General features: G+C 33.2%; 2 protein-coding genes across 8 annotated transcripts in view; one reads left to right on the top strand and one right to left on the bottom strand.

Annotated features, from left to right (window-relative positions):
* Positions 1-147: 147 nt before the first annotated feature.
* LOC130896930 (thyroid receptor-interacting protein 11) overlaps positions 148-22739 on the top strand; it is a 56072-nt gene continuing 33480 nt past the window's right edge. The window contains exons 1-3 of one of the 2 annotated variants that reach the window (XM_057805337.1): positions 148-415; positions 548-612; positions 2323-2367. In XM_057805337.1, the coding sequence (XP_057661320.1) occupies positions 325-415; positions 548-612; positions 2323-2367 (201 nt within the window). In that variant the 5' untranslated portion in view covers positions 148-324. Of the gene's footprint in view, positions 416-547; positions 613-2322; positions 2368-12404; positions 12626-14751; positions 14865-22739 lie in introns of those variants that run through there. The other variant, XM_057805339.1, reaches the window with a different exon arrangement.
* Positions 20753-22739, bottom strand: part of LOC130896933 (uncharacterized) — a 37573-nt gene continuing 35586 nt past the window's right edge. For all 6 annotated transcript variants that reach the window (XM_057805353.1, XM_057805352.1, XM_057805354.1 and 3 more), the window contains exons 2-3: positions 22366-22662; positions 20753-21148 (exon numbers count right to left, since the gene is read on the bottom strand). In XM_057805353.1, coding sequence (XP_057661336.1) covers positions 20841-21148; positions 22366-22651 — 594 coding nt within the window. In that variant the 5' untranslated portion in view covers positions 22652-22662 and the 3' untranslated portion in view covers positions 20753-20840. The remainder of the gene's footprint in view (positions 21149-22365; positions 22663-22739) is intronic.

Raw genomic sequence — 22739 nt, 5'->3', positions numbered from 1 at the left:
GTAGTATTACTGGCTGTATAATATATGGATTTAAATAGTTTTAAAATCATAAATTTCATTTATAAGAATAAAATAATGTGTTTGTAATTAGAAGATAATTTGAGCGAACGATTTCCCAGAAGCAGTCGGAAAAAAAAATTTAATTATGGATTAAAAAATATGCTCGAACATATGGCATCTGTCATATCACATTTATTTTGAAATAAAACGTCAAAGTCAAATCAAGTTGGGTAGTGTTGGCAAACTTTTAAACTTTTATTTTAATTAAACATAAATGATTGTTTAAACTAATAAGAAACTGTTCGGAAAATTCAAGCGCCCAAGATGTCGTGGTTGAATTTTAATGACAGTCTAAATAACTTGAAGGGACAACTTTCCAATTTTGCTAGTAATGTTTTGGCTGAAGAAGATCAAGGTAAACATGAACTTTGTGATACATTTACTTAAGGACGAAATTAAATTTTGTGATAATTAACCTATATGTATTGTTGATTTGTCCAATTGTTTGTTAAATCATATATTTTTTTTATATAATAACAATTTGTAGGGACAGAATTAAAGGAGAGCGATTATAAGGAACTACAAGAATTATGTGTTCAACAAGAACTTGAGGTAAACGAAATGTTTATATTTTTTTTGTAGTTATTATTATCTAATACCTTGTTTCATAATTTTCTTAAATTCCTCACAGTGATTTCAAACAATGAATAATGTATTTAAAACTACCATTATAGTGTCAATAAGATTATTTTGTATAACAAGAGTATTTCAACAAAATCAATAGTTTTAAACTTTTCCATAGTAGAAATTAAATATCTACTATAATATTAATAACGATTATACAATGGCAAGTTATTTATGTCAAGTTAGATATTTACAAAACTACTACTAATACGAATAATTAAGAATTTCCAAGCTGTAATCTGACTCAAAGTATTTTTCCTTGAAATACTACTTAAATATTACATTTGCACGAATGATATAAATTGGAAATATGTTTACAAATAATTCAACTATGCTAATGTTGAGAGAAGGTTTCTAATTGCGATTCTTTAAAATACTTTATTTCTCAATAACAATTCTTACATGACTTGGTATGTACTTGATTTTAATACAAAAGACTGGGGATGGTATAAAGAGTCACCTAATAATAATAAAAAGTTTCTTGTAGAAAATAAGGTAAATTTGCCATTTATGAATATATAATATTTACTGTGGTTTTTACTGTGATGTATAAGGTGGTCTAATTTTTAGTAATAATAATGATGAATAAGATCATCTTCAAGGTTGCAAAGTCATTGATATCTGATTGGTAGACAGTCCGAAGTACACCATAGATCAATAGTTCAAAGTGTTAGTGAGGTAGAATCACGGCCTTTACGCCCTAGCTCCTTCAACCTAAGATAGATATATGATTAGAGGTTATCGTAACTCGACCGTAAGGATTTTTATGCCCTTCATCGAATATGTTTTCAATGTCTAGAGCTCACTTCCTAGCTTACTAGTACTGATGAACTAGTACCTAGTATTTATGTTGGCTTTAAAGTGGTTAGATCTAAGTTCTCACAGGTTTCTGGTCCAAAACATTGGTCAGTTTTTGATAGGTCTAATGTCATCAAATGCTACAGCACATTTACTAGTTGTAATGATCTTTAGTATTTAATTTACTAGATCCTTTTTACCGCGAGCGTGCGACTTGTTGGCGTTAAACTGGTAATATCCAAGCTCTCCCAGGCTTCCTATCCAAAACATTTGCCAGTTTTTGCTAGTTACAGTGCCATCTTCCCAAGTTCTAACATCTCAAAAAGATTTTGAAACTGATAAATGGCGTTTGTCAAGTATCTATTATCTCTACTTCTTCTGAGGTTTATTTTCAGTTGCAAGTATTTCTGCATTGCTTGGATTGGAGGCTAACTTAGAGATGATGAGTATTTCATACTAGTTTCGAATATAGTAGCTCGAGTTTTTTTGTATATCTCTGAACTAGATAATAATATTTAAGACAAGTGTCTTATGTATAGAACACCAAGAGGGAACAAAATAGGGATTTTAAAATTATGAAAAATAGTTATTACCCGTGGTCACTGTCATATTTTCGATTAGAATAATCAAATTGATCTGTTTTATTATTCGTATTGTTACATAAAGTGTCTAAACAAAAATTTTGATAAATGATTGTATGAATTTTACAATGTATTTTTAATGGTTAATACAAATAATGACCTTCACTTTTGACTTACATTCAAATCGCACGTTTTATTTAAATTGCACTTTTATTAACATATACAAACTGCACAGTATATGGAAACTCTTTATTTACAGATAAAGAAACTGAGAGAAATTAATGCGGAATTAAATAATAAACAAGTAAGTACTAAGTTTATATTAGTAGTGTGAAATATTACCTGTGTGAAAATTTATCACAAATTTCTATTCATTATACTGAATTGATATATTTAGATTTCAATTTGACGCGACCATATTTATTTGCTTGGATAGTGATAAAGGGTTCGGAAACTATAATCAAATTTTTGTAAAGTTCACAGATATAAAAAATAACTTTTGATATTAAAATTTACTGTGAAAAAACAATGTGAGTTTTGATAAATCGCTGTTAACTGCTTAATAATTATTATAAAACACCTAGAATGCATTATATAACTGAAGTCTATGAATAGAGAAAATCTATAAACACGATAAGTCATCAAAAAATAGTACACGAAACTAAATAAATTAATAAAAAAGTAACATTTTCGTAGGATGAATTTAAAGTTTGAGATTTTTACCGAAAACAACCAGAGGAAAATAGCAAAAAAATATAAACAATTTACCCTTTGACAATAAGGGAACGCCACTGATTAGAAGTTTCTCATCATTGTTTGGAAATGTTGATCTAATTTTCTTGATTAATCAAAAACTGTTTGAATTTTCGGCACATTCGATGGCTTTACTGTATTTCAATTCCCTATTTTGATATATAATGAAAAATAAAAACGTGATGTGATAAACGCGGTAACTATCCTTCGTAAATGAGGTTATCTATGGCGGTTGCAAACGTTCCAACGTGCGCACTCCACTTGTCAGATGAAAATAAAAGTTGAAAGTTTATTGTATTTTCAACTATTATTTTTGTTTTTTGTACGTATACATCTTTACTGTTTAGGCTAATTTAACGTCGAATTAAAAAATATATACATTACCCTGTATATAATTATCTCTATTCTAAATACACAGGATGCCTGTATCGCGTGTTGCTTAACCTGTAGGGTCAGGTTAAGAATATATTTGATTTGATTCATTTATAGCAAGATAACGTGATCAAATGTATGTACTTTATGTTTTTGTTTTTTATACAAGAGTCAATTATTAACAATTAAAAATTACTTCTAACGTAGAATAATATAATTTAAACATTATTAATATGGAAACTGGTAAGAATTCCATATCATTCAGATGACGGAAGTAGATGGGGTTAGGGATATAAGTAGGGTTAAAGGTGAAGGTTCAAAATATGCAATTGCGGGATTAAAAAAAGAGGCGGAGTTATGAATAAGTGATTCTATAGCTGTAATTTCGCGAGAAAATCGCATAAATAAGATTTAATTTGGAAAGAAAATGATTGGAATAACTCATAAAGTTTTAAACGACACCTAGAACGAGTCTAACTTAACCGAACTTAAACTAACCTAACCTAAAAAAAATTTTTTTCGTCTTTTTAGAGTTTAGATAGAAATTCAGGTTACTCAATATCAAGCATTTTTATCAGTTTGGTTATGTATGTATTAGGTAATCGAAGAATTTATTGATAAAAATACGCATTGTGTAATTTTCAAATAGTTATATTCTCATTTGACTGCAAATATATAAATGCGACAAGACCAGAATCATTGATAAGTGTCCCCTGCGTTGAACATTAATCAGTCTGCTGTTTTCATAGTTTACCATCGTTACCAAGAGAATGATAACTTTATCGAGAGACGCGGTTCTGGAAAAAAAAGTTGCTCATCCTAAAGAGGTGACATATTCATTATTATGGTGTTCAAGTTTAACGAGAGCTCAGAAAAACGCGAGGAATGGTTGTGTGGGGCTGGTCAGTCTAAAAAAGACTAACTAACAACTAACCTTGAGCCAATAAGGCCAGCTACTGGCTTCAAATTAACCCTACACCACCCAGTAGCCCGTCTACGATTTGTCAGAGAACACATTAATTGAGGTGAAAAGCAGTGGGGCTCCGTTCCTTCTCAGACGAAAGCTGAATGTGCTTGTATGGTAAAGATAGAAAGGGACGAGTCTGCAGAAGACCTGGAGGAAGATTTTAGAGGAGGTTCCTGGACGGTCTGAGCGGGTATTTTAATGGAAACAAAAACCGAGTGGGTTTTTATTGAAACTGGCGGTAACGACGAACCGATACATAGAAGAAGATTTATTGGATCGAGTCGTTCCCTACGCCATTCGACAATGCCCCTCCAAATACTGCAGGTTCCGTACAGAAAATCGAAATTAAATCCTATGGAGTATTTGTGGAATGAACTTAAGAGATTCATGGTTTCTGTTTAGATCTGAACTAATAATAATAATAAAAAAAAAAAAACATATGATATTGATAATCCCTATATTTATACGCTAGGTAATGTTATCTGTAGCTATTAAATCATTCAACTTTCACAGGTAAAAAATATCGTCTATTATATTGTCAAATATTACATTAACCATAGAAACATACAGAGTGATTGCTAGGAATAATTAAAATACTTTCAATTTCACATTTTTCTAATTACAAGCTGAAAATATAAAGTAGAAACATTTCGATACCTTGGAGCACAAATGAGCTATATATGTGTCCGTTTCGAAGTGAGGTTCGCTTTCATCTTGACATATACCGGTGAATCAACAATATCCTCCCCCATGTTGGTATTTCAAAAAAACATTTCATCTTTCTGTTCTGTTTCAACTGTTTTTCCTTCTTCTGTCGTACTGTCGCTTCCGATAACGATTTTTATCGCGCGTTATTTTTCTCTAATGTTCCACCCTGTTTGTATAAATAAACACTATTTGTATAAAGAGAACGCGATATCTGCACCCTATATACTGTGGACGATATGAAATTACATTTTGGTTATCACACCCTATGCAAATAAAAACATCTGTCTGTTTACTTTCGATAACAATATTTGATATTGTTATCACAGTTGAACGTGAAACGCGATCATTTTTTATCGTTTAATTTCGTACGAAAAAAATTGGTAACTTACTGCAGCAATTATTTTGTTAAAAAAAAAAAAAGTAATTTTCATCTATATAAAATGCATATTTGCCAAAATCCTCCTTGCGTTTTTCTAAAATTTTACGAATTCTCTATCTACCTATGAAGATCGTTTGCCATTAAGGCTCCAAATAATCACTTGAATCACCTAAATGTAAATGCAAAATGATCTACGCATGAAAACCTTCCACAAATACATACATCTTCGTTATTATTATTATTATATCGTTATTCGTTATTAACCTAACTGAAACAATAGAAACTTATTATCATTTATACATAATTTCCTACAAGGTAAAACTTTCGGGGTTTCTCTAAAAGATAATATATGACTGACGACTCAATTATTTACTTCCATTGTAAATAAATCTCCTCTACATGCAAACCATTCCAAAATGCAATAAACTTACTTCAAGAGAGATCCCTTTACCAATGAGTAGCTTATCCCGCAACAAATCCAAACACTCAAGAAGGAATCTACGTCTCTACTACTAAATTTTTATTTAAAAACTCCTCCTCGGCCTAATGTAGATCAGTGTAATAAAAATTTTGATTTTTGATACAACTGGAATCACCATATTCATGAATTGAAAGGTATCTGCGTACTAAAACCACCAGTCACGTTCAATGGGCTCTAACTATGCTACTAATAATTTACAGAGGATTCATGGGTTCCAAACTTGAATATACTTGTTTTATGTACGTGTCCGCATCATAGTCTCACCGACTTATTGAACACAACATAACTCTTCGTCTCTGACTTGGTGTTCTCCGTTCCTACTAGCTAATGAGCTCTCCTTCATACGACTAACTCCTATCCTTTCGCATTCTGTTTAAAGTATTCATCAATCCTTGCAATTCGGATACTCACACACAATTGTATAATCTATTCTTCAGTTTCTCTAACTTTTATTCAAAAACTAACTTTTCTTTGACCTTCTTTTCTTCCTTGAACTAACTCCGCTGTCGGTTTCACAGTCACCACAAGCTCCTTTCAATTACTACTCAACGTTTAATGTTTATACCAAAATACCGTACAGCATCCTCGAGGCTTTCAAATTTATCTCTTTTCTCCATAAACATAAACTTATCTTCTTTCGTCGACCACCCAATAATTCAAAACATAGATGACATCTATGTAACTCTCTTTGCTCGTTGTATAACACTGTCTTCCATCGCACACTGAAAATGACTCTGCATATTTCCACACGTAAGAAGCCTCCAACAACTTTTCGGGAATTCTAATTCAGCTTGATAATAATCTCAAGATAATAAGAACCACATTAAACTTATGGTTATTTCAAGTCTTCAGAGAGTCGTCCTATTTGACCAGATTGTAATTTTCCGATTGTAGACAAGACTCCACGGCATATAACATCAATTTAATACGAAACTAAAGCTACATACTACATATTAGGCTTTTTCTTGCTGTGATACTGAGGATCCTCGGCGAGTAACAAGTCTATCAGTTATTCCGTTTCCCTTCACTCCAGTGTGTCACGGAATCCATTGCAGGGTAACTTCATTTTTCTTGCCTAGCTCCTTAAACTTGTCCAGGTATTCCCAAACCAGTTTGGATTTGATGACATTGCAGCTTAGTTCTTCAATGGCTGCTTGGCTATCTGATTGGATGGTGATATTTCTGCTTGAAAAATGTTTGGTGTGAAAGCCCAGGCTTTAAAAGTTTCATTCTTGGTCTGTATATTTCTATTCCAGTTATGTCTACTGTTTGGGATCCATCTAGATTTTCCTTGTCGATTCTTTCTCTGAATATTCTATATGGACAAATGAGAGATTTCGAATTACTTCTAGTGCAGCTGTCGGACATGACGTCATCTCAATTTTATAACAATCATTTGTATTTTTCTATAGTTTTATAGTACTAATGACGAGTGCTGCTGTGATATGGTAAAATAAACTAAAAAAATGTTACGTAATTACTAATCTGGACGAAATTTCGATGATATTTATTTAAAATATTTCAAAATGAATATGTCGCCTTACAATCTCTATGAAATAACACTTTTGGGGTGATTAATATTTTTATTGAAAAGACATTTTTTTCGCTTTGTATATGCGCATACAAAATAATTTATTAAAAGTAGATAAACAAGTAGATCAGCTTATCTAGAGGGTTATATGTTCAAATTTCGTCATTTAATCGATATTTTGTACGAAAATTTCCCAGTTTTTTTTTTACCAATTGGTGGCTCTTATCATTTGGTATCCATAGCGACCAATAGTGTATAAAACTGGTACCGTCGAACATTTTTACCTTTTTGTTTTAGTGGTGATTGACGTTAAAATAGGTAAGAGTAAAATTGTTTTTTTTAAATGTGTATATCAATATTGTCATACCGTCAGGTAAACCGTACGGTGTATAACGCGCTTTATAACGAAAATTATAAATTATTAGTTTATATCGAAAATAAAATATTATTTCGTAGTATTAATTAACATGGTTTCCTATTAATTAAACAACGATACGTGAACTTAAGGAACATTTTGTATTAATCTATGTAAAATTGTCGTTAATTATAGCTTATCAATTGTTTATAAGGAAGTGGTTGGTTTGTTATCTCAACAAAACTTGAAACAAATTTTCCTACCAATCGCTTATCGTCGAAGAAAAGGCATTCAAGAATTTTTAAAAGATATTATTTTCTACATATTTTTTATTTCTAAATGATTTTTTTGATTCGATTTCAATCCCATTATCAGTTACACTTTTTTTAATTTATTTTTTAGACGTATAATTTTGCAATAATTTACCCTATTTTTTGGTATTAAATGTAGTTTAGTTTGTATACATACATATAAAGGTTTCCGAGTTGGAATTTTGAAAATTCGCGACGTTTCGGCTCCCACTTTGGAGCCATTATCAAACCAAGGGTGGTTATTCGTTCATTGGCAAGAAGTTGATTCCAAAAAAGGGGTCGTCGATATTTGATAGAAAAAATATATTTTTTCAATTCGCTAGATTCGTTTTTTTCTCACTTAGTTATCGTTTTTCGTTTCTTCTCATATGTATTCTTTCAACTAAGTACCCAATGTAGCGTTCGCGACAGCTGGGGATATCGGGACGAATACGAGGGGTTGTATAATAATTATATGAAAAATGAAGCTTAGAAGACGTAAGCAGATATGGGATACACTGTAAATTCGACAAACGCAGTTTCCAGAATAAACGTATTTTGTTTAAAGACATGAAGACGACGGATCGCTTGAATCTGGAAATGTGTGGATGTGTGGATAAATCATTATTTCATTTTGTTAGGTTTATATTTTCTTCATAGTTCTTTTGTTTTAAACTCTATCTCGTTAATGTTACTAACCTACTTACTGTTTTATAAATAATATCAGCACGAATTAGACTGAACACTAGAGAGATATATTTGAACAAATCTTATATATTAAAAAAATTGATGATTTCCATTCTGCAATTTTTCCACATTCAAAGATCTATATCTCAGGTTCTAATATAGCTACAGAGTTCGTTTTGGTTTAAGAACACTCGCTGAAATACCTTCTTTCTTTTGAGTTTTTGAACACTTAAATCGGTTGAGTTGGAGAGGAGCTAGGCGCCGACATTCAATGGGGAGTTATGGATTTTTGTAGGTTTTTGGCAATTTTTCTACATTCAAAGATATATATCTCAGGTTCTAATATAGCTACAGAGTTCGTTTTGGTTTAAGAACACTCGCTGAAATACCTTCTTTCTTTTGAGTTTTTGAACACTTAAATCGGTTGAGTTGGAGAGGAGCTAGGCGCCGACATTCAATGCGGAGTTATGGATTTTTGTAGGTTTTTGGTAATTTTTCTACATTCAAAGATCTATATCTCAGGTTCTAATATAGCTACAGAGTTCGTTATGGTTTAAGAACACTCGCTGAAACACCTTCTTTCTTTTGAGTTTTTGAACACTTAAATCGGTTGAGTTGGAGAGGAGCTAGACGCCGACATTCAATGGGGAGTTATGGATTTTTGTAGGTTTTTGGTAATTTTTCTACATTCAAAGATCTATATCTCAGGTTCTAATATAGCTACAGAGTTCGTTTTGGTTTAAGAACACTCGCTGAAATACCTTCTTTCTTTTGAGTTTTTGAACACTTAAATCGGTTGAGTTGGAGAGGAGCTAGGCGCCGACATTCAATGCGGAGTTATGGATTTTTGTAGGTTTTTGGCAATTTTTATACATTCAAAGATCTATACCTCAGGTTCTAATATAGATAAAGAGTTATTTTGGATTTAAAAACACTCGCTGAAATATCCTCTTTCTTTTGAGTTCTTGAACACTTAAATCGGTTGAGTTGGAGAGGAGCTAGGCGCGGACATTCAATGTGGAGTTATGGATTTTTGTAGGTTTTTGGCAATTTTTCTACATTCAAAGATATATATCTCAGGTTCTAATATAGCTACAGAGTTCGTTTTGGTTTAAGAACACTCGCTGAAACACCTTCTTTCTTTTGAGTTTTTGAACACTTAAATCGGTTGAGTTGGAGAGGAGCTAGACGCCGACATTCAATGGGGAGTTATGGATTTTTGTAGGTTTTTGGTAATTTTTCTACATTCAAAGATCTATATCTCAGGTTCTAATATAGCTACAGAGTTCGTTTTGGTTTAAGAACACTCGCTGAAACACCTTCTTTCTTTTGAGTTTTTGAACACTTAAATCGGTTGAGTTGGAGAGGAGCTAGGCGCCGACATTCAATGCGGAGTTATGGATTTTTGTAGGTTTTTGGCAATTTTTCTACATTCAAAGATATATATCTCAGGTTCTAATATAGCTACAGAGTTCGTTATGGTTTAAGAACACTCGCTGAAACACCTTCTTTCTTTTGAGTTTTTGAACACTTAAATCGGTTGAGTTGGAGAGGAGCTAGACGCCGACATTCAATGGGGAGTTATGGATTTTTGTAGGTTTTTGGTAATTTTTCTACATTCAAAGATCTATATCTCAGGTTCTAATATAGCTACAGAGTTCGTTATGGTTTAAGAACACTCGCTGAAACACCTTCTTTCTTTTGAGTTTTTGAACACTTAAATCGGTTGAGTTGGAGAGGAGCTAGGCGCCGACATTCAATGGGGAGTTATGGATTTTTGTAGGTTTTTGGCAATTTTTCTACATTCAAAGATCTATATCTCAGGTTCTAATATAGCTACAGAGTTCGTTCTTTTCTATTATAATGATTTCTGATACTTATTTAATGGATTCGATGCGAGCGAAGCCGCGAGTAAAAGCTAGTTACTATTATAATAATTTCTAATAATCTTTGTAATGTTTTTTATGCATCGGTGAACTAATCGTAGGACACACTGTAAGTAATTTGAGTGTTCTTATTAGTGAAATATAATGTTTGCTTGGAGCTTATCTACGGAAACGGTTGTTTGAATAGAAACACGATTTCCGAGTGAACTTTTTAGAACAAGGCAAGTCAAAATTTTATCGTTGTTTTCATTATTTTCTTCATGTCATTACTAAATTTAACTAATAATCTATGAGCGGTTACCAGCGATAATCTAGAAAATTTACAAGCTATAATTTTAAAACAAAGGTGGCGAGCAAAAAATTGAGGTCACTTCAGAAATTTCGAATAATTTTAGCGGCAATATTGATAAGGATTTATAGGCGTTAAATTTTTTTTCCGAGATTTGACAGCTGTCATTAGCCGTCATTCGATGTATTCGAGTACGACTTTGATGAAAAATGTGCCTTTGCGCTAATTGAACGTTCACATTTCCCTTACCTTTAGATCCGATTGTTATGGAAAGAATTATTGCACTGTTAGAAAATGGTCAGGGGCAACGAGAAACTGCAAGAATTGATGGTAGCTAGTCTTTGTGGTGTGGAAAGGGTGTACCAGCGCTTTCTGGAGACTGGCCTGATCACTAGAATACAAGGGCCTGAGCGAAAAAGAGTTACTACTCAACGAGATGACCTTTTTTTGGTGTCCACAAGTTTACGGAATAGGACAGCTACTGCGGTTTCAGTTGGAAGAAGTGAGAAATGTCAACGTTAGTGAAACGACTGTTGGAAGAAGACTTCATGCTGCTGGACTGAAATTTGCCAAAGATCACGTTCGTTGGAATGACGACTGGGTCAGATGAACGTCGACGAGTGTGGAGAAGATCTGGGCAAAGATATGCTGAAGTTTGCATTGACGAGCGTCTTCCATTTGGCGGTGGGTCAGTTATGATTTGGACGGAAATCACTGCACAAGCTCATACAGAGTTGGTCTTCATAGAAAATGGCTCTCTAACCTCCCACAGGTACATTACGGAGGTTCTAGAAGACCATGTTATGCCTTTCATGGTGACTTTCATGACTCAGGGAGTATCTGGATGCGGTTCGATTGGCCATCCCGCGGCCCAGACATGAATCCCATAGAACATGTCTGGGACGAGTTGGGATGACTGATCCGCAGACACACACCAGCACCAAGAACTGCTCAGAAGCTGAAAAGGTTGCTGTTGCAGGAATGGGATAACATCGATCAGAATGTGATCAGTAACTTAATTCAAAGTATGCCGCGCCAACTTTAAGCAGTCATCAATGTAAGAGGAGGGAATACACGCGTATTTTGTTCGTTCCATATCTTCCCTAACAACAAAATGTTGAATTTCTTTTTCAGAATAAATCATTAAATCCAAGAAAAGTTTGCGGTTACTATCTGAAAACGTGAAATTTCAAATTTTAAGGTGACCTCAATTTTTTGCTCGTCAGTGTATAACCTACCAACCGACGACGAAGTTTCCATCTACCCAAATGTCTAGATTTTTGTTTAGCCCAACCTAATAGGAGTCTCATACACGTTTCACAACATATATGCGTCTAAATCGCTCTTTTCGAAGCTGAGATGTAAAAGTCAAATCTCTACACACATAACAGGGTTATTAGAATATTTTCGCGTCATTTTTACAATGTAACAAACTTAACTTAGTTAAATGCAATCGTAAATTAAATTATTCAAGGATACATCAAAAGAAATAGAAATAATCTCAAACTTTATTATGGTATCAAACTTGAGTAAAGTTCCCAAGACGACGCCTGTGGTGCTACACATAAAACACGTAAAAATACTTAGTTTAGTCTGGCCGTGTTACTTAAGTGAGTGTGCGCAGGGCGCAATATCGGATATAGGTAGTACTGCAATGCCGGTACCGCGCGCGCGACTTAATTTTTTTATGCTACTCATTCAAATTGTTCTAAGTACTCGTTAAGGTAGTACCTCGCGACAAATGTTTCAAATCTATATTATTCTCCGTTCGTTCCACTCGTTTTTTTCCTATAAATTTTATCGATATAGTGATAAGAAAATTTTTTAAACAAACACCGACAACGGAAATTGATGGTGACATTAGGTAAGTCATTTTTTTTTTGACGTTTATCAATAATAAGTGTGAGTATGTAATTTGGAATGGATACAATAGTTTGAACGCTCATTTTTTTCAAGTACTCGCCTATTAATTCTCCTAATCGCATTTTTTACAATAATAATATCTACAGCAGTTTATTTCGAGATATGACGTTATCGTTGATTTTTATTTTGGTGTTTCTGTTGATCGGCTGTAAGAAATTTTTAAGTAGTTTGATTGACTATCGAAGAGTCTTTGATAACTCGACACAGGAGGATGTAGCAAATGGAGTAAATATGTCCCAAAGTGTAATTTCGAGGATGCTGAATTGGTTCCAGGAAACTGCAACTGTTGCCGAAAGACAAAGAACTGCAACACCTAGTTTGACGATCGCCATTGATGATCATTACCTGGGTAAAATACTGGGTGCTACATGAAGAATCCTTGAAAGAAGACTTTCGTGATGTTAATTTGACATCTGGGCAGCTTTTAATGGAACTTTGACACCTGCGCATAGGTAAAAACTAATTTCGGCATAGGAGCATCAACATTAAGCGTCCAATAAATTCATCTCTTTTAGAGGAGGTACAATTATGTACAGGAATTTGTTTTATTAACCATATTCAGTTGACGGAAAACAATTTGATGCCGCCAATTTCTTCGGATTGATGCATACGAGATCATATCGAGCTGAGGAGGTTTTAGAATAAATAGAAAATGAAGATCTTAATCTATCACTTCCACTCAGCTGTTTCCCATAGCACTTGCTTGACATAAGGTACAAAATCCGCGATTCTAAACCAAACACGAACTAGAAAATCTTCTCCTACAACGGATATCGCCCAAAAATGGATATATAAATACAATTAGCTATGAAATTTGATCAATCTTTGCATCTAAAAACTGAAAGAGTTATCTGGTTTTTTCTGTCCTTCCTATGATACCGTGTGGTCTGTCGACCACGCCATATGTATATTACCAATCAAAAGATATGTGTGAGGCTGGGAATTGTTTTTAGAATCTAAATGTACATGTTCCAACTAGTATCAGCACTTTTTATGAATTCTAAACTGCCCGTGAGTGAAGGCCAGATGCCTGGTCGTAAATATGATGTAGTTTAAAGTCCGGAGCTTTGAAAAATAGAATCTCTTGTGTAGCAAGTTTTCCTGGCAGGCAAAACGATTCAGTTTTATTTTATTCTAACATCGATCGGTATTTTCTTTTCAATGTAAATAGTGTTGAACATTAACTTGAGTATTTTCGAGTGCAATTAACTATAATGTTGACGCGCTGTCTTTAAACAGACATATACCAAAGTCGTAAAAAAAAGATGTAAACGCTTCAATCGTTCATAAAATAAATTAGTCACACGTTTGAAAATTAAATTCATATAAATATCTTTAAATATACTACATATGTATACGAAATACTTCCTATTAACACATAAACTCTTCCTAATCACTTGATTGAGGGATTCTTATTAAAATTTCAACCATCTTGGTGTGTGAGTCGTTGTTTAGATTTTTCTGAAAATAGAAGAAATTGAGTACCGGCCTTTCAGACTGTCCGAAAACTGCGACAATGTAGTCGATTAAGGTAAGAGAGAAATATCGCGTTCTTCGTATTGGTGGCTAATCATCTTATTCACCAGATGTGAACCCTCGCGACTTTTTCCTGTTCCTAAGTTTGAAGTTTCACTTGCAAAGGGAGATATTTTCATCAGACAAGGACGTTATTGTACACGTGAATGTCTATTTTGAGGCGGACTGTGAGCCCCTTTCATCCTTCGAACTTTTCCCCGAGCATTCTCCTTTTTTTGGAATTACAAATTAATTTCCTAATCCACTCCGATATACCCGTTAGCGCGTTTTAGGGAAAACCAACATAACTACGTCCCTTTACCTTCTACACTAATTTATGATACTCGTTACGTATATTTCTTACTTACGATCCAAATATTGATGAATCAATTGTTCACGCGTTCTTTCAACTACGCTACGTTGCTCCTAGAGAACAGACACGCGCGGGGTATATAGACTAATTTATATTCTGTATTTACTCAAGTTTTTCGTCGACATTTGCCTCGCAGTAACTATTTAAATAATTTATTTAATTAATATTATAATTTATAGGAGACTAGGTGGAAAAATAAAAATGATTGTGGGAAAAAAGGTCTTGTTTCTCTTCAAACAACCCCCGTTCACATGGTACTAGAGTCAAAGTTATTTTCTATGAAAATCAATTCGTAAGTTTTGTTTTTATTTTATACATAAAATCATAAAGTATCAAATCTTTGTGAGTATTAAAAAACCGATACAGGATGGATAATTTGAGTAATAATGAAATTTTTGGATTTTTGTGTGGCATCAGAAAAGCTTCAACCCTCATAATTTGATCAATAATGTATTAATTTCATTTATCTCAATTGAGTTTTGCCCCATTTCATTAATAAGCTAGAAATGGCTCTGTATGGTAAAATGGATGGTTGTTATTTCGATGCGTCTATTATTTAGGTGACTGAAATCAACACACACCTCCAAAAGTCTTGGTCCCCCTTGTATATTTGTCACATTTTTTTTTTCTAATTTCAGCATTTTTTGTTTACAAATACCTTCTTATCATATCATACAAATAAAAGCAATACTTGTTTTCGTTTGAAAATATTCAGAATTTTGTAAAAGTTTTGAATTGTAGTTTGTATAGAAAGTATTTTGTATTTGCAAACAAAAAATCCTCAAATTAAAATAAACTTGCGAAAAATTACTAAGGGGGGCCAAGACTTTCGGAGATGTGTGTTGCATAGCTCAATTTGTGAACGGGTAAGCACTAGATCTGGGTATTTAGGTACAGATGTGTTGATGGTTGCATTTCGATTTCCTAAATCTGGGATCTCGCGGTTAAGTAGCTCGCCAATTAAATCTATCATTATTATTCTTATGGATACAAAAGGAAAATAAACAAATATTTTTATCGAATCGATGCATTGTCGTTAGTCTATGACATCATTTAAATTAAATCTGATCGCTCAAAGTGGGGCAAAATCGACGCAAAAAATTCAAATGCAAACTTACTAGTGAAACCAATGAAATAAAAACTTCTTTTTATCGCAATAAAAAACTATTATTAACAAAAATATATGAAAAAAATACTAAGAAGTAAGAAATTACGTGTTATGGGTTAAAATGTCAGGTTTGGTAACGGATTTAATACCTTCCCTTTTTATCGTAAAATACGAATTTGAAATTTCGGTTACTCATAATTGATAAATTATTGTGTAATATATAATAAAAAGAAAAGATGTAGAAACGGTACAGTTGGACGGGTAGGAGGTGAAACGAGCAACGCATGCAATTTTAACGATCGACAATATATTTGTACGTCTAGAATATTATGTTTTTATTGCCTTTTTTAAACAGAAGGAAACGGCGATATGAAAAATAGAGATGAATGCAACGTTAGACGCTTTCGAGCACGTACTCGTTGGTTATTTTGCTGAATAAAAATCGCCGATTGATAACAAAACCAAGAATTTCAATTTCGCGTATGCAATTATAGATGTAACGGCGACGAACTTTTTTTTACAATATTAATCAGTGAAAAATAGATGTTTGAAAAGGCGGAAAATTATTATTGACATCTTTTAGATGCGTATAGAATTCTAAAAAAGAAATATTTGTAAAAAAAAATGTAATTGATCAGTATCACAATTTTTTTTGGTAAGACTTCCGTATAGTGCAGGTGAAAATATGGGTAATTATACACTTTCACGGTCACCTGGTTTTTTGGCTCTAGAAAATCGAAAAATGTGTATAATTACCATAATTTTTTGTAAAGAAAACCGGTTTTTTTTACGATTTAAAACAATAAAACTATGAGAAATTTTCATTCCAGCTATTTCTACTAATTTTTTTTATGAATCCGCCGTAAAATGCAACATTTTGAGACCAAGATCATTAAAATCCGTCCATTTTTCGATTTTCTAGAGCCAAAAAACCAGGTGACCGTGAAAGTGTATAATTACCGGTAATGGTTAGGTTAGGTTAGGTTGGCTCTAGAAAATCGAAAAATGTGTATAATTACCATAATTTTTTGTAAAGAAAACCGTTTTTTTTTTACGATTTAAAACAATAAAACTATGAGAAATTTTCATTCCAGCTATTTCTACTAATTTTTTTTATAAATCCGCCGTAAAATGCAACATTTTGAGACCAAGATCATTAAAATCCATCCATTTTTCGATTTTCTGGAGCCAACCTAACCTAACCTAACCTAACCAAAAAACCAGGTGACCGTGAAAGTGTATAATTACCAAAATATGATTCTACAACTGTAATTGGACAAAAAAAAAACGAAAAAATCTCATGAACGGCGACGATAATCGATCAAAAAAAAGCTCGTGTGTATATGAACTAAACAACTAAACAAAAATCGACTGTATGGATTTATTTCGACGAGTCAAATCCAACAAAAGTTGTTTGCGCACGTAGCAAATGGACATGTCGCCACTGTCGATTCAGAAGAATGGTAGACCATCATTTTTTTTACCAGAAGTGTTCGAAAAAATCAGGAAAACCAATCGCAGAACAGAAAGATATTAAAACTTCGGATGAGGTAGTAAAAATGACAAAAGACAAGACAAAGCTGATTGTGGGTATGAAATTAACACAAGATGGGAAAGATGAACACAAGAACTGGAGCAACTGGAAGATTATTCAACGCAATTATTAAGACACAGTTTCCAGTTAAAAAGAAAAATATGGACGTTTACACGGAAACAAAAAAGCAGATACGACAAATTTAAGGAATAACATTATAAAAGTGAAATTGAACTTGGAACCGATTTAAAACGAAATCGAAGGACAGCTGAGATGGTTCGAAACACGAATTTACAGAAAGAAGACCAACGAGGAGCTAAAAATAATAAATGAACAAGGAATAATATGGTAGGATATAAAACAAAAGACACAAGATAAAAAAGAACGGAAACAACTGTTGAAAAAGGGGCGCACGCAATGAGTCAACTTCAATTTAGTTAACCTTGATTATTAAAAATTTCTCAGTCAGAACAAGCACCACAAGATGGTTTTCTTAGGTAATCTAATGTTAATAATATTAAAGAGATTGTTGAGGACAAACTTTTTCTTTATCGCTTTCAGTATATTTGTATGGAACGCATATACTGGTAATATTGTGCGAATGCGTGCCTGGAAACCAGACGCATATTCATTTCTATATAAATATTTAACTTCCACGTCTTAATTATTAAATTTAACATTGAAAATGGTATGTTGGGATATGTATTAATTGCCAAATAAACATCATTTATTAGTCGAGATTGTTGTTAAATGACCTATGTACATTATCACCTACTTAAAATTTGTTATTAAACAAGATATATACCGAGTCAATAATAAAGATGCTAAAATTAATGAAATTTCTAATTATATATACGAGGATTATCTGAAACGTTTCCGACTTCAACCTCATCAAGATGTCAAAATAGAAGTTGTTGATAATCGTTAAAAATTCACTTCTGTATTTGTGAGTGACCTTCGTGACATTTCAAGTTGTGTGCTGTTGTTTTGCGAAGCAGTTGTGCTAGACATTTGAAATAATCAAAATTCAGTGGACACCTCGATCGAATTCACCATAGATTTCTGTCACATCACAGACTCAAAAGAGGAGCTTATTCAGCGAAAAATAAAGATGTTGGGGATCTCAATGCGACGGTTCAAAATTTTCTTCCGGGACAGTTGGTTACCTTCAACGTTATGAACCAGAATGAACCTAGTCAACTACCCCAAGGAGTTTTTACGTTCACTTGAATTGCCTGGATTACCACCTCACAAATAGGATCAGTTTTCATCCCGTCTATACCGATGATTCCAACGGATTCACTATTCGATTTTAAACGTTTACAATTTCCGGTACGTCTGGCCTTTGCGATGACCATAAATAAATCGCAAGGCCAGTCGTTGGAAATTTGCGGAATCAACATATATCGTGAGCTCGGGTGATTGAACATAAAATCGTGAGTTTCCACGATAAATCGTGAGATCTGGCATCCCTGACAACATTATAACTTTCAGGGGATTGAGCTTCTCCCACTGCAGTTGCTTATCTCCAAATTACAGTAGCAACGCCTGCGCACAACTGATCAAGTATGAATAAGTGAGATAGAAGTATGCTTCTACACAGCAGTGTTGTCAAATTATATAATTATCAGATTGTAACAGAATTTTTATCGTTTCTAATAAAAAATAAACATAATTCTGTAATTTTTACGCAAATTTTTAACGTAGACAAATAAATATACAAATTTAATTTTTATTTTTTTTTTGTATTTTATACAAAATTCTGCAAAAGTTGGTAGACTTTCATGGGTGATTCACACGAATGGAATGTAGGGCCATCTAGTATTGTTTGGTAGAAATAATACTTTCTTAAAATTGTGTATTTCACATAAAAATATAATTTTTGGAGGTTATAAAACCGCCCGCAGCGCGTAATTTGAATATGGCCGTTGACGTATGAACTGAAAGTTATCAAAATAATTACTGCGTGAGAAATTCATCGTTTTGTAGATGCGGAAGCGATGCATCGGTAGAAAAAAACTCTGATTTTACGTACAGGTGTTATAATTTAATTTAAATTTAGGTACGTCACTGATACATATATAAAATGTGTAACTCGGTACAATACATATACTTTATCGCTGTAACGTACCATTACAATTCGACGAACTGAAACTGAACCCACATAAAAATGCCCCTCTTTACTATCAACGCATATACATATATGTAAACAACACCTGCTGATTGTGCTGTAAATGAAGAGAATAATGTTCGGTCAATATTTGCAAGAATAGAAACTGGGGTAATAATTTAACGGTTTTTATTTGTTTCTCGAGGTAGATTTTTTGAAATAATAATAATTTTGAACACAAATAACTAAGTTCTTCCAATATCAATTGCAGTAAACAGTTATGCGAGGATCAATCAATATTTCATAAAAATAACGTTTAGTCCCCGTATAAAATTTACTGTTTACCAATGAAAACATCGAATCGTATACATAAATGCATTTCTATTGACCGAAGCTGTCGGTACTCAATTTCTTTGAAATATTCCTACTAGAGAGTCTGCGATAAGCAGTGGCGTGACTTCGTGAGATTTATTTTGTCTAAAGCTCGTTGAGATTTGTCACTGAAAGGTGCATTTTCGAACGCACTACGAGAACTCATGTATCGCACTACGTAAATTCACTTCAATAATGCCAACTGTCATTTTTTATCACCTCCAACAGTATTTCTTACTGAAAAGATAAACGTTTTCTCCTGTATGTTTTCTCAACCTTCTTATTTGAGCTTATCAATATTTTGGATTTCTAGCTTCCGAAGGTCGTGGATTTCCTTAAATCTTATTCCCCACAAATTATCCGTTGGAATGAAATCCGGACTAAGGGTTGTCCAATTCAAAATGTTGATTCCGAAGTTCTTAAGTCGATGATTAGTGGAGCGTGCAGTATGAATCGTCGCTTTAACTTGCCGAAAAACTATTTTCTATCTTTCCAATAAACTCTTCAAAATTGCTTCGATACATAATTGCATTTAATTTGCCGGAATTAATGTGATTTCCCCTTTCCATTCAAAGCAGTCCACACGATGACTGCGCCACCCCATTGCGACCCTGTCGACAATTTCTTTTCTCATGGCCAGAATAATTTGAACCATCAATGTTAATATTTTTTTTAACGCTGAAAATAATTATATTTGGTTATTTTGATTATATATTTTTCAGAATGTTTTTTTAAGATTATTGATTCCATTATCCACTTTCTGATCAAACTACGAAAGATTTAAGGAATTTTTTTTTTTATTTATTTTCTTTCCATTTAACAAGCGGATTTATAACTTATTTTGGACAAAATTTAACAAAATTTGATAATTAGTAGACTCTAGTCCTCAAAATCAGTTTAGCTGTCGTCCAATACAGCAATTCGTTGGTACACTGAAATTTTTTGTAATCTTTTTTTGTTTATTTAACATATTTATAACTAAGAAAAAAGTGAAGTTGGTATATTTATCTTCGTATTAGTGTGGTGAAGGGGAGGTTTAAATAAAAATAAACGCAATCCAGCTTAAACGATTCATGTATATTAATATAGATACATATATATATATATATAAAAAAAAGGAATGATACTGATTAATATAAGCGCGTTATACATTACATCTGAATACTAAAACGTTATTAACAATAAAATCTTTGAATTCCTTGTAAGCCCTTTCGAAATCGTCATTGACTATAACCAGATCGAAATTACCCGGCGTTATCCCGTATTTTATTTCTTCTTCGGCGATTCCTAACCTCTTCTGTAAACTTTCTTCAGTTTCCGTCTTTCGAGACAATAATCGTTCTTTAAGTGCATCTAAACTAGGCGGTTTTACGAAAATACTCCACGCGTTCAAATCTGTACATTTTATTTGCTTCACACCTTGGACGTCGATGTCCAAAATACATACTTTGCCTGAAGCAAACAATATTATAAATGCCATTAGACAATTTTTTTTTGTCAAGCACGTTGCAGAGGTCACAACTCTCTATTCATTCATTTATTTTCAAAGTTAACAATCTACGTGAGGATCTATTAACAAAAATTTTGTCACCACATATTACAGAAGATGAGGAGAGAAGAAAAATGAGGTGTATAGAAGCACAAAGACTAAATTGGGTAGGACGCATCATGAGAAGGGAACCTACAGAAATGGTGAAGAGGATAACACATTGGATAACCTCTGTGGCTTAGAGGCAGACCAAGAACTACCTGGAGAAACCAAATTGAATAAGATACCAGAATCCTAGACAAATACAACAACAAAAAATAATGCAGAAAGCTGACAAATGACCAAAGGACCAAAACACAAAACTATAACAAGAACAATTCACCCTAATAAAGGGATATGTAGTAGTCCAAATCTCTAACCATAATCCAAGAGATTGAACGGCATGGTGTTGATGATTTTGACATATTTTACGCGAAAGCATTTACCTCGCTGTAGTCGAATAAGAAGAAGAAATAGAATAGAAGGAAATGATGTTTGAACCTCCCATTAAGTCGGAAGCCTAGAATTTTTACCCGAAAAAGAGCAGAAAGATTGGTAATAAGGGCAACAGAGTCGGTTAGAAAATATAAAGAATACCATACTACTGCATAGCGAAGTTTATAAATCTTTCAAACCAAACAATAACTTTCGGAAGTTCTCACTCTATAACACTAACCAAAAGGTGTTTGGTTGCGAAGTCAGTTTTCGCTGCCATAAAAACTCCTCTTGTTTTGCAAAGGAAAATTTGTCCTGTGTCCAGGACCAACGAGCTTTTCTCTCTCGCTCATATTATATACGGAAATACGGTTGAAATATAAGGACACGGATCGTATTAAAGTTTCATTCTTAAATGATGGTTGCGGATATTAAGCATTATCCGTCTTCATATGGCCAAATTTAAAGGCAAAGAATCATTAATAAATCATTATATGGATCGAAGCATTTTTAGGATAATATTTACGTAACTTTTCCTTGGTTTCTTTAATTGTATATAATGGTAAGGAGAGCGAACTGTATGAAAAATGGAATAGTTGGGTTAAAATTCATTTCGATGACTATACATGTTTTCCTGTTGATTAGAATATAAATTTAAGAATAAAGAAGAATGTTGAAATAAGTAAGGATTAGATATATTGCTTACCATTATTGGCAATTTCTTGTACGGCCATTTTACTGGTACCGTACATATTTCCACTGAATACTGCACTTTCTATAAAATTGCCATCGGCTATGGCATTTTTCATTTTTTCCACCGTAGTGAAATGGTAATGAACGCCGTCTTTTTCACCCGGTCTAGGTTTCCGCGTCGTGTGGCTGACGGAAAAACCAAATTTTTCGGGATATTCTTCCAAAATTTTCGCAACCAGCGTACTTTTTCCTACCCCCGATGGTCCGCATATTATTAGGGGGCGAATAACGGCCGTCATCTTCGTCAAAGCTTTAAAAACAAAATTACTACATTATCAGGTACATATATATAAATATCATAAAATAAAGAATCTTCCTAATTTTTAA

The sequence above is a fragment of the Diorhabda carinulata genome, chromosome 8 (genome assembly GCF_026250575.1).
Source record: "Diorhabda carinulata isolate Delta chromosome 8, icDioCari1.1, whole genome shotgun sequence".
NCBI classification, from domain to species: Eukaryota; Metazoa; Arthropoda; class Insecta; order Coleoptera; family Chrysomelidae; genus Diorhabda; species Diorhabda carinulata.
Note: the sequence above shows the minus strand (reverse complement) of the source record. Positions and strands in the feature narration are given on the sequence as shown.